Here is a 13619-nt window from a genome sequence, read left to right on the forward strand (position 1 = left end):
TTGACATATACGGAAACAAGGAGTGGATGAGACAATGTGACAAGGAAAGAAACACACACACGGAGAACACACAGTAATATACAAACGTTGATTGATTTTATTCCGTGAACTGGAGGCTCTCAAAAATCCAAAATACAGACAATATTGCAAGAGTAATGTAAAGTATGGGAAGGGGATTCATTGGGTTAGTTTGTATATAATTACCAGTAGTACAAACACACACACACCTAACAAGGAGTATGAAACAGGGAGTCAGTGATAAGGTGAAGAAAATATCACTTACTTCACATACTGTACTTGACTAAGGAACAAACAAAGTTACAAAAAAAGGAAATATTAATTAATTAATCATTTTCCAACCATTTTTAAAGTCCCTATGTACTTTGGCATTCAAGGAATTTAAGTAAGATGTTTCACACTTTTACAAATTCTCCTTTTTTCTTCCTTTCCTTATGTAAGTGAGTCTTTCCAGTAATATACAAGATGCTATTTCTTTAAACCAGTTTTGAACTATCTGGATATCTTGCATGGCACTTCTTCTTCTTCTCCTCCAACAATGTGAGAAAAATTCAGATGTATTTCTGCAGAGAAGCTACATCTCATTGAATCCTGTAACAAAATGTCAGCTTTCAGGAATGTAAGAATCTGCCGTGTTTACAGTTTAACCACTGTGCATTTTGTAAGCTTTTCCCCACTGAGTTACAAATAACTGTGGGGCGGCAAAGTATTCTCAACCCACAGCACACCCCTTCAACTGAAGTCAAAACATGAAAAGCACCACCAGAGTTTTCACTAGACAGCAGGGAGGGATGAAGCCTGTTCTGGACATATTTCTGAAGCATTAGTCGCATAAGCACGAACTTTCTCCAGCTATCAGTGTGCACACAGAGCCAGAGTAATACAACATGCAGACAGAGAGGCTTTATTAGAGCTGGCGTCAGTAATCACTAACTGCAATAGAGCTCTGTATGGAAACACTGGCCCTTCATGCAGTAGCCGGAGGTGAGAAGTAGTGGAGTACAAATACTTTGTTTCTGTACTTAAATACATTTTTCTGGTGTCAGTACTTTACTCCACTACTTATTTTTCTGACCACTTTTTACTTTGACTTCTAACATGTTGAACACAAATACCTTAACTTTCTACTTCTTACATGTTGAACACAAATACCTGTACTTTCTACTTCTTACATGTTGAACTCAAATACCTGTACTTTCTACTTCTTACATGTTGAACACAAATACCTGTACTTTCTACTTCTTACATGTTGAACACAAATACCTGTACTTTCTACTTCTTACATGTTGAACACAAATACCTGTACTTTCTACTTCTTACATGTTGAACTCAAATACCTGTACTTTCTACTTCTTACATGTTGAACACAAATACCTGTACTTTCTACTTCTTACATGTTGAACTCAAATACCTGTACTTTCTACTTCTTACATGTTGAACACAAATACCTGTACTTTCTACTTCTTACATGTTGAACACAAATACCTGTACTTTCTACTTCTTACATGTTGAACTCAAATACCTGTACTTTCTACTTCTTACATGTTGAACACAAATACCTGTACTTTCTACTTCTTACATGTTGAACTCAAATACCTGTACTTTCTACTTCTCACATGTTGAACACAAATACCTGTACTTTCTACTTCTCACATTTTGAACCCAAATACCTGTACTTTCTACTTCTCTCATTTTCCAAACAGGCTGGTTCCTTTAGTCTGAATGTGTGTTTGGTGGCGTGATCATTATTATTTAGAGTCATTGCGTGCCTATTGATTTGAACACGATCCGTGTATCCATCATTTCCTGGTCTTCTCTAAAGAAGAGGGACCAATGAAAACGTTGTCATGTTTCCGTTGGTCACCATGGAAACATTCATTAGCTAACAATGACATTATTGTTCTATTAATATAAAGGGAGGTCAGGTACTCTTTAAAACAGCTGCTAGTTATGGGTACTTTTTACTGAAGGACATTTCAAAGCCTCTTTACTTTGACTTGAGTAAAGAAGTTTATTCAGTACTTCTACTTTCACCAGAGTATTTTTAAACACGAGTATCTGTACTTCTTCTTGAGTAAAGGATGAGTGCACTTTTGCCATCACTGACAGTAGCTTAGCACACCGCTACCTCACAGCTGTATTTCAAATATGACACAGGCAGGACTACAGAAAAGCACTGAAGTGATTCATAGTTTACTACAGGGCTAATACATCCCAGTCAGTGTAGGGAAAGGAGAATTCACACACTGACGAGTGACTGTGTTGAAGATCCTTTAATGGGTTGTGGCTGGTTTAAAATATTGACTTCCTTCCTCTCAAGAAGTGGCCGTTGAGGCTCAGGAGTCCGATCGTTGGGGTCTAATTGAATACATAGAAGACATCCTATGTAAGAGAGGAGAATGTGTCACAATCCACTCTACTGGCTCAATAGAGAAACAACTCCAAAAGGAAAAGGGGGATACATATCTCACTTGTTGTCTGAGCTCTTACATGCTTTGTGAACTGTACCTGTGATGCATAGTACGCGTGCCAACCTGTTCTATCTTAAAAACAAACACCAAAGTCACACAACAACACAAATAAATAAGCAGATCAAAGCCACAGTATACCAGTTACTCCAAGGTAAAAATTACTGTCAGTTCCCCGTCTAAAAAGGCCGATTGACGGCATGGTAAAGGCGTAAAGATATTCCAAATAAAGGGTGCAATTAAATCGATTTTCTTAATGTCTAAAAACAGCTCTTCCATCCAAAGCAGTACCTTTTAGTGTTGGTATTCCTGTCTGTTTCGTTCTTGTGTAGTTAATACCCTGGCTATGGATAAGAGCCTCACATTACCCCACTTCAAACAATTCAAACTCTCCGTGTCAGCAGACATGAACCAAAACATTGTGCAGTGACTCATCAGCTGAGCTCCAACCAGAGAGGAAGCAGCCAATCAGAAGAATCAGCAGCTGTAGTGTTTGTTTGGGATTAAAAACCTGCTCTCTGGCATTAAAGCAGCCACAGACCGACTGTCTGCTGATCCAGGAGAAACAGTATTAATAGACATTGATTAAATAACGGATGGGGGTGTTTGTGTCCAGATGTTTAACCTCTCCGCCCTCTTCTTCAGGGGAAACTGGATGCTATCTTGTCGCTGTTTCGCCGCGGATACGACCAGGTGTCCTTGATGAGACCTCAGCCCGGGGACCATGTGAGTAGTTCACCTTTTAGACTTTTTATTAGGATCCCCTAACCCTAACCTTTATGTTATCACCTTCTGCTTCAAGTTAGTCCTTTTTGCAGTGGTTGATAGCTGTAATGACCCGTAGCTGCATCTCATCCTTTAACTTTCTTCACCTTTCATTCATCTGTCATTTCATGTATTTTTCCTTTTTGATAGGGATGGGAATTTGAAGGCAAATGTATATTCGAATATTCGACCCCCCCAAAAAACGGTTAACCGATTAACCAAAATGAACATAACCTATAAAAAAAAAAAAAATGTAAATGTGGGAAACATTTTTTACAAAAAAAAAAAGATTATTTTTGAAAAGTAAATAAATACATGTTCAAATAAGTATAGAAACCAAGTCGAATTCGTCAAATGTATTGAACTGGTGATCACAGTTTGAACAGTTGACAGCTATAGGCCTACAGCTTTCATGCTTAAAACACAACTTGGTTTTCTGATGGAGTTGGACATAAACGTGAGTGAAGTATAACCGGACGCGAGAGAGAGAGATCAACACCTGCAGCTCTGCCCGCTGTGAGGGACCGGTGAGCGGAGCAAAACACACCTTTAGACCTAACACACTTAGCTATGGCACTGTCGTATACATTGAATTATTCCATTTGATCATATGTAATCAACTTAGGCACCCCACCCAAAAAAAAAGATTGCAATACAAACATTCATAACTCATATTCTCATATTCGAATACCTGAATAATTTCGAATATTCGATAAATCGTTCCCATCGCTACTTCTTGAGATTGTGTATATATATCCTTTATTTAACTAGGTAAAAGTCCCATTGAGATTAAAATCTCTTTTTCAAGAGCGACCTGGCCAAGAGGGCAGTTTGAACAAAGTTACAACAGATGAACACAAAAGAATACAGCGGTCGTAAAACGCATCGTGTTGAATTGCTGGTAAACTTGAATCAACTACAATTACTGCCTCATGTTTGTAAGCCTCTGCCAACCATTCAGTTTCTGTCATAAAAAGCATAGACAGTCTTGGCCCAAATCGTATTTTGTGCAGTCACATTGTCGGGCGTTTCTACTAAATTGGATAAAAAGTGTTACATTAGATTTTGTGCTGACGAGAATGGGACTCACTTGACGTCACAGTGACCTTGACGCTCGACCTTTGACCCCAAAAAAGCAATCAGTTCATCCTTGAGTTCAAGTGGACTTTTGTGCAAAACGTAGGGTAATATATTGCACTTTCAAGGATGGGATGAACCCGCAAAACATAATAAAGGTATCATAAAAGTAAATAGATATACTCTTTAAAAAGAATCAGAATACTTTATTTATTAAATTAGCCAAAAGCCAATGCAAAGACTCGATCTAAGATAACAGTGTTTAGCTCTTGTTCAGTATCCTAAAGGGTTTTGTTACTTTTAGGTAGGGATACTCCGATCACATAACGAGAGAGAGAGAGAGAGAGAGAGAGAGAGAGAGAGAGAGAGAGAGAGAGAGAGAGAGAGAGAGAGAGAGAGAGAGAGAGAGAGAGAGAGAGAGAGAGAGAGAGAGAGAGAGAGAGAGAGAGAGAGAGAGAGAGAGAGAGAGAGAGAGAGAGAGAGAGAGAGAGAGAGAGAGAGGAAGGAAGAGAGAGAGAGAGGATTACTTGTGATGCTTTGGCAACATTGTTTAATTTAACTTTCATGCCAATAAAGCCCCTTTGAATTGAATTGAGAGAGAGGAAGAGAGAGAGAGAGAGAGAGAGAGAGAGAGAGAGAGAGAGAGGAAGAGAGAGAGGGAGAGAGAGAGAGAGAGGGAGGGAGAGAGAGAGAGGAAGAGAGAGAGAGAGAGAGGAAGAGAGAGAGAGAGAGAGAGAGAGAGAGAGAGATTCCGCTCCTTTCTCCCGTGTTATTCTCCAAAGTTCATGTAAACTTGAATAATGTCTTCATTGAATGTAATAATGATGTTGTTGTCGTTGTTGTTTGTGGAAGCTCCAGAGAATGAGCATTAACTGAGTTTTAAACATCACTTTAAATGGAAGGTCCCCTTAGGCCCCGCCCACTCCATCGGTATCGGCCGATACTGATTCCGGCGATCGGCCCCAAAATGAGCGATCGGAGCATCCCTACTTTTAAGTGGTCTGTAACCTCGTAAAATAATGTTGTATGAATTCTCCTTGGCTTTGAAAGTAACTCTGGGGAGTTCACTAATGTAGTTGGTCATGAAACTACGTCCTTGGATAAAGATATCTATCTCAGAAGGAAAAGAAAGTCTAAAAAACTACTTTATGTTTCAAAACCAGCTGAGTTTTGAAGGTCTGGAAGTCTTCACTCATCTGTATGCATTACTCATCCCTCCCTCCCTCTCTCTCTCCCTCTCTCTCCCCTGGAGCTCCTCTGCTGGCTCACACCTCCTCTGGCTCTCCTCCACCTACGCTCGCTCACACCTGCTTCACATTAAGCGCCATAAAATCTGATAAAAAGCAGAACCGCAGCTCGCAGCCGGACACATCCTCGCCGCTCGATAGGAGGCTTTTCTGATGTGTTCGTGTGTGAGGGAGAGATAGTAAAAAAGCCTCTTCTCATATCAGCCACATGGTTTCAGTTTGAATGTCTGGAGCCTTTGTTTTAATAAAGCTCCAGATAAGATGATGGGGAGTTCAACGAGTACAGAAAGCTCTCTAGGGATGTTTTCAATTCCTCCGATGCATTCAGGAAAAGTTTTAATGTTTAACGCCTTCGGGTGATATTTTATCGTTTCTCATTCCACTAATCCTGATTGGCACTTTGTAACTCAGCGATACTTAATAAAACCAAAAAGGTCACCCAGTGGAAATCACATCCTACAGTCTACCTCTTACCCCAAAACAAAGAAAGGTTGAAGGGAGGTGAAGATGACCAAAACAAGGATTAATCCACTTTGTATCGTACCTAGCTTTAGGGGATCATAATGTATTTGTTATATTATTAATCTGCTTATTCTACAGCTCAAAATGAGACCAAACGTATCAATGGATGTAGGTTGCTAAGCTACGTAAAGTAAAAGGCTGAAATGTGGCCTACAACAGACGAGGTAGCGCTAGTTCTTTAGCCTAGTTGTTCGCAGTGAAATACAGTACATATAAAACAGTGAATACAAAAAAGCTTTGTGAATCCCTACAACCAGTAGAAGTAATGGAGTTTACAGTCATAGCAAATATATAAGGCGGAATGATGCTGTAGTTAGCGAGATTAGCTTCAGACAAACACAAAGAAACACACATGATCTGCTCATAATAAGGAATATGACCCACTGTTAGCTGATTGCTTCTATAAACATTAGCAGCTAGTTTATAGTAAAATGTTGCATTGGCATTTTGACGCTAAAAAAGGACAGTGGTAAACATTGTACGTCATTGCGAGCATATTAGCATGTTGAGCTAGTTAGCATGTAGCATGTTTAGCCTTACAGAGCTGCTAACAAAGATCTAATCCAGGGTTGTCAACTTTGGTACCTGGCTGGAGTGAGATTTTGATGTCATGGGTTTAATTACACATATGCACTAAATGACTGCTATCGTGTCAGCAGCGTGACTTTAGCATATATATAGGATATATACAAATACACAATATTGGACACAGACTATAAAGGGCACAACGTTTCATTCACGAATGAAAGTCAAACACATGTTGTTTCCACTGTTTTATTGTGTGCATAGGCCTGTCGCGATAAGCAATGAATTGACTTATCGTACGATAAATAAAAATGAACTCGATGTGACTAGCAGTTTGAAAGGATGTACTTGAATTATTATTATATATTATCATTATGTCAGTGGTCTAAAATGGTCATACAACGGTGCCGACAAGATTATCGTTTATCGCAATCATTTCCGGGGAAAATGTATCCAACAAAATTAATTATCGTGAGAAGCCTATACATGAAACACACACACACAAACAAATCTACAGACTTACTCCAAACTGCCTAATATATTAATTAACACACTCTCACTCTCATATACTCTTTGACTCTATTTTGACCGAGTAGAACAATAAGCAGCAAACTTTTAATTTTTATCATTTCAACTGGATCTTAGATCTGCGCATGCACAATACGGGTCGGGGATTGACCAACCGGCTCCCACTGCTCTGCTGTCTGTTTGTTAACGTTGTTAAGAGTGGTGGGGGCGGATCGACAGCTTGAGCAGCTGTCAACTCAACATTGTAAATAACCAACCAAAAACGATGGCCGGTTCATCTTGTTTTTGGCGTGAGAATAGTTTGGTTAGCGTGAGAGCGTGATTGAGAGTGAGAGCGTGTGTCAGAGAGAGTTGGCAACCCTGTCTAATCTCTTAGTCTGCAACAAAACCAATCTGCCTTCTTCCTTCACTCTTCTTCTCCTTCTCTTTTCCTGCCCTCTCTCAATATGTTCTCCACCCTTTTTTATCCGTACTCTCCTTGACTCTCCCGCTGATGAAGGCCGTTCCAAAGCGCTAGTTAAAATCCTGCCTTATTAGCCGAACATGTCCAATGACCGTCTTTAACGGGAATTCCACATTTAAGAGTGTTTCCTTGGCACCGGAGACAGGATTTGCTTTGGCCTGGGACGAATCAGACAGTTACCATTACATCTTCCCCAAAGCAAACTGGCAGTCTGATAAAAAAAGAGGATTTGATTTCCTTAGTCAACACATTTCTGTTACCCAGTTAAGCTTTTAGCGCTCGCTGCGTTCTGCATGACGCAATGATTTCTTTCTAATCGAGACTCTCTTTTCCACCGTCTCCTCCTCGAGTCATTCTGTGGTTTGTAACGATCCAGCAGGCCGGCTCATTTCCACTTTAGCGTAATGTTTTATTTCAGGAATAAAGAATGGAAACCTCTTTCATTTCCAAGTTTTACCTGACAAAACTATTTTTGGTTACGTTTCCTGCAACATTCAGGTTTACATGAGTTCATTCTGGACTCTTCATCGGTTTGGACCAATCTGGATCTGGATTTCTTCATTTTTCATCGCCTTTGCTTCATTACTGTACAGTGTAGTCATGAGACAGCAGAAAGACAGTTGTACTAAATGATTACTGATGAATATAATTTACTAAAACTCAAATATCCTCCTGTTTGTGTACTCTTTGTGAGTAGTAGGGTTAGGTATGTTCACATTCACTTGATTAGGGTCCGGCAAACTGTATATATATATATATGTTCAAAACCATCTTTAAAATGTCTTTTGATTACCGTAATTTCCGGACTATAAGGCGCACCTGAATATAAGCCGCAGCAGCTAAATTGAATGATGTGTACGTATATAAGCCGCACTGGACTATAAGCCGCAGGTGTTTTAATGTTTCATTACCATATGTAAGGGTTCGTGCACAGAGGGGATTGTCGGGAAAGAGATGGCTGTTTGAGGAAGCTCCCATTTATTAACATTTCAACAAACAAGTTGCATATTTGCATAACGTATTCAAGTGTTAGCATTTAGTGCAATAGTAGCTACAGAACATGTGCTGTGTAAACTGTACTGTATCACATAGCGTTTCAGACACACAAACTTTTCAACTTTCAAACTTAAACGGTGCGCTCCCAGCGCACGTACCGGCAGTGATCTACAGCAGTGGTTTCCAACCAGTGGTACGGGGACAAACTGTCTCGCTCTCGTAATGTCTGTCTGTCTTGCTCTCGTTCTGTCTCTCGTACCACTCTCGGTTCCACTTTTACTTTTGCGCGCTACCTGTCTCACTCTTTTCCGGCCTCCAGCTTTTCCTGCTGGAGCCCGCCACTTAAAGGTGGGGGGCGCGGACCGGCCATAGAGCACATAGAGTTAAAGGTGTTGGACTGTAACCTGTAAGATCCATAGCTTTAGGAGGTCCCCTAGTGGCCGTTAGCTGTACAATCCATAGATTAGCCGCACCGTTATATAAGCCGCAGGGTCGAAAAATGGGAAAAAAGGCGGGGCTTATAGTCCGAAAATTACGGTATTTGTTTCTATATTTTCTCTATGACAGTATTGGCTAGTCTTATATCTATTCATTTGTTCTCTTTAAATTCACTTGAAACTGTTCTTAAAATGAGGAAATACTTAATTATCAAGTATTTAATTCTCATAGGAGTTAACAAAGAATTCACATAGAAAATGTATTTATTGAGAAATAGTTAGTAAAGTTAAGAAAACATGCTATATCAAAAATACATTGAATCACAACGTATCTTTTCTTGGTACTTAACTCTCTCTGTCATGACAAAATATGTATTACAGCTGTGAGAAAAAATTGGTCCAAAATGTTCAATTTCAACTTTGACATTATTTAAACGCCACACTCACAAAGAAAACCCTCCCTAACTCCGTTTCTTCTCCAATACCGATCCCCTCTTCTTCTCAGAGTTACTCAGAGGAAGCAAAGCCTGTTTTCTGGCCTGCTTTTCATTTGGCTTTGCAATTACTGCAGCGAGTATCGTCTGCGTCAAGTTCTGTGTGAAGTGAAACCAAACTTTACCCTGGATCACTTTGAAAGGCTGCAGGGGTGACGTCGTCTCGCACACATGTGGCTCATTCTCCCGCACATAGATACCAGAATCTGGCACGGACGGGCTCATCGTAAATCATCGTTTCTTTAGTCAGCAATGAACTCAACAACCCCTCGTATTGTGAGCCTCTGTACCGTATCATATAGATTGCAGTGGTTTTGTGTGAGAGGGTTATAAAGCCCATGGTTTGGTGTGTGTGTGTGTGTGTGTGTGTGTGTGTGTGTGTGTGTGTGTGTGTGTGTGTGTGTGTGTGTGTGTGTGTGTGTGTGTGTGTGTGTGTGTGTGTGTGTGTGTGTGTGTGTGTGTGTGTGTGTGTGTGTGTGTGTGTGTGTGTGTGTGTGTGTGTGTGTGTGTATACATCCATAACCACATAATTCAGCAGCGATAGACCCGGGTTACGATGAAGTTATCTACATTTGAAACCAAGTAAGCCGTTCTGAATGTGTGTGTGTGTGTGTTTGTCATCAGAACCACATCCATTACACTGACGTCAGAGTACAGTATGAGGTAGAGCTAGTTTTTTTCTCTCTCTCTCACACACACACACACACACACACACACACACACACACACACACACACACACACACACACACACACACATCCCATACTGTAAGCACATTGCTCCTGAGGGAAGCATTTAGCTGGCTAAAGGACATGAGGTAATACCTAAAGCAGACCACTGCCAGGGCTGTCTCCACCAACGCTGTCTCTCTCTCTCTCTCTCTCACACACACACACACACACACACACACACACACACACACACACACACACACACACACACACACATACACTTTGCCCAAGCCTAGACAATTTTATGACCTTGGTAAGACTGTAGACAGTGGAGGAGGTCAGTGTTAGAAAACGAGTGTGTGTGGTTTATTTTAATCCAGGAAAATGTTCATGGGTTTAAACCGCAGCTGGGCGCTAACAGAGCGATGGACATTAAGCGAAACTCAAGTTCTTTTTCTAAAATCCTCTCGAGTAACTTGCTTGCATAATCACAATCAGGATCAGAAATAGTTGATTTATTGTTATATTTGTAAACATCAAGACGTTAAAGTATAAATGTGCATACTTATTTAAATAAATACTAAGATAAAATAGTTAACAACCAGATAATCGCTTGAAATCTAAAGTTTAATAACGGTATTATTCCTACAGTGATATCATGCAGTGAATAATTGCCCAGGTTATATAGTTGGAGTGTAGTTGATTGGAAAACCAAAAGGGTAAGCATCAAACCACTGGGTTAATATGTAACCAGTTAGCCTAGCGTTAGTCAGACCCAGACTGAACTAAAACACTCATAATTCCTGCACGTTGCTCAGAGGAATGTAGTCTCTGCACATCTCTCCCTCGGTAAGAAGGCAAGAACAGAATCTCATCTTTTTGGTTTTTTGTCGAGGTCTAGGAATGCCAGACTGGATAAGTGGCGACAGACCAGAAAGTGGTGGTCGTCGCTAAATTCAGGGCATTTTTTGCAACCTTTTGTTTGAGTTCACAGAAAATGATTTACAAGTTGGTGTAAATACAATAACTTTCCTGTGTGGCCGGTTTGTGCAAAAAGTTGCCTGTTGGCAAGAGAGGAGTGTATCGTACATGTAGAGATGATTGGTTAAATGGAAGAGGACTAAAGTGGATGGTTGATGTAGAGGGAGATATTGAAGAACTGTCTCATTCCTATTTGGTTTATTTTGATTTTTACTCATTCTGGTATTATTTTCTCTCTTAATCTCTTTAAGAATGTACACTATTGCAGATCAACATAAATATGGTCCTGTCATGAATATTCTCCATAGAAATGTCAGTAAATAAAAACCCTTTCTTTTAAAACGCAGGGAAAATACTTTGCACATAATGTTTAAAGGGGACCTATCATGCAAAATGCACTTTTGCACGTCTTTTCTACATGAACATGTGTCCCCGGTGTTCCAGGGAACTCACCAAGTGTCAGAAAACACAACCCTCTCTATTTTCCTCCATACCCAAATCTCTTAAAAAGGGGCTGCAACGGATCTGATACAGACTGATCCAGATTTGAACACTTCTGTGACGTCACAGAAGTGGCGCTACGGCTATTGGGCCAACTCCACCAATCAGGAGGAGACAGCCACGGACATTGCCGTTGGAAAGCGCTGGAGACGCTGTAGTACATATGCCAGGCCTGTAGATGGTGCTGTTCTCACAGAATCAGCCCATGATGCAAAGACTGTGTTAAATTGAGCGAAATGAGGAATGGCTAAAATGCATGATCTGTTTGGTGTTTTGAAAAATAAAAAGTATAAATATGCCTTATATAGGTATGGTCCTACACTATATTATTCAAATATAGCGTGATAGGTCCCCTTTAAGTTGGAAATAGCTGTTCTCATTCCACACAGCTTTGTGAAGTCCCTCATGTTCCACTCTGTAAAGCCGTGATCCTGTGGCCCCAATCACTGGCTATTAGTGGATTAACATTACTTCACTTCGCTCCGGCTGCAAACCACATGTAACTGCGACGCTGGGTAGGGTTACTATGGTGAGAAAGACCTCTGTGAACTTGTGGTTAGGGTAATATTATACGAGCAGCTCAGGAGTGAAATGTGATTTCTGAAGGAACCAATTCATTTGTTTTACAGTCTGATAAGTCAACGTTACACTGTTAAAACTTTACAACGTGACTGCTTCGCCTCATACACCCTAACCCTTGTTACCATAAAGCCTGATGTAATATTACTGTTTGGGCTGAAGCTGTGGACCAATAGGCAGATAGAAGTATCCCTCAATGCCCATTATTTTGAAAGCCCAATAGTCCGAATTGGCCTTTGGACCGTAAGCCATTTGTCTGACAGACGCAAAAAAGTGGCCATTGTTCCAAAAAATACTGAAATGATGTAAAAGGAATGACCTTCTCTTTTGTTAACCCTAACCCTAGTTTAACCCTATCTGTTCTTGTGTAGAACCTAACCCAAATTATTCTATTGGACTCCAGGCCATTTGTCCAAAAGCCTGTTGTCCCAAAAGAGTAGCTATGGTTCCAAAGGCTAATTTCTTAAAAACATACATACAAGATCAAAAAGGCAAGACTTTCTCTCTTCTGTTGTGGCAATTTCTTGTGTTACCTTATATGCTAAAAACCAAATGCTTCTGAAAGCATTGTCTAACACTACTGTACCATTTCTTCATCTTTGCTGTTTCCTCTGCATACTCTAATGAGCTTTATTATCCTCAAGCGCTTCAAGGCCACAGGGCTGATTTGGCAGACTATGTTGAAACTACTCCTTTTCACACTAAGTTTTAACTTCCATATTTTGATGACTGTTGTACTTTCTATGGCTCAAGGACACAGGTGTCCAAATAGCGATATGAGATCGTGTGAAAGTGGATTTCGGAGGCGTATAAAGCAAAACTTCACGTTTCAGAGTGGCCTTTTATTGTGGCCAGCCTAAGGCACACCTGTGCAATAATCATGCTGTCTAATCAGCATCTTGATATGCCACACCTGTGAGGTGGGATGGATTATCTCGGCAAAGGAGAAGTGCTCACTATCACAGATTTTTCAGATTTGTGAACAATATTTGAGAGAAATTGTTATTTTGTGTATTTAGAAAATGTTTTAGATCTTTGAGTTCATCTCATGAAAAATGGGAGCAAAAACAAAAGTGTTGCGTTTATATTTTTGTTCGGTGTACATTCTGTCCCCATTCCTAGAGTGAATAAAAACCAACTCATGTCACGATTTGAAGTCAAACTTGTCCTTAATCTAACACGTCTCTTTCCTTTCCGTCTTATAGGGTCGATGCATCAACTTCACAAGAGTGAAAGATGAGGCCAAGGCTGCCCCACGCACCCCGATCCACAAACCCTCCGCCCCTCCACCTGATTACCACCCTGTTTCCTCCACGCCATCTCCCACTGTGGCCAGCCCTCCTTCCA

At 40.4% G+C, this 13619-nt stretch overlaps 1 protein-coding gene across 1 annotated transcript in view; it reads left to right on the forward strand.

The window, feature by feature from the left end:
* The window catches only part of antxr1c (ANTXR cell adhesion molecule 1c), a gene marked incomplete at its 3' end in the record, with an annotated part of 59283 nt that extends 45665 nt beyond the window's left edge, over positions 1 to 13618 (forward strand). Inside the window, exons 17-18 of the mRNA XM_079658446.1 lie at positions 3132 to 3212; positions 13478 to 13618. Of these exons, the coding sequence (XP_079514572.1) occupies positions 3132 to 3212; positions 13478 to 13618 (222 nt within the window). The remainder of the gene's footprint in view (positions 1 to 3131; positions 3213 to 13477) is intronic.
* Between the last annotated feature and the right edge of the window lies 1 nt (position 13619).

Source organism: Notothenia rossii, assembly GCF_949606895.1.
Source record: "Notothenia rossii genome assembly, chromosome: 11".
In the NCBI taxonomy this organism is placed as follows: domain Eukaryota; kingdom Metazoa; phylum Chordata; class Actinopteri; order Perciformes; family Nototheniidae; genus Notothenia; species Notothenia rossii.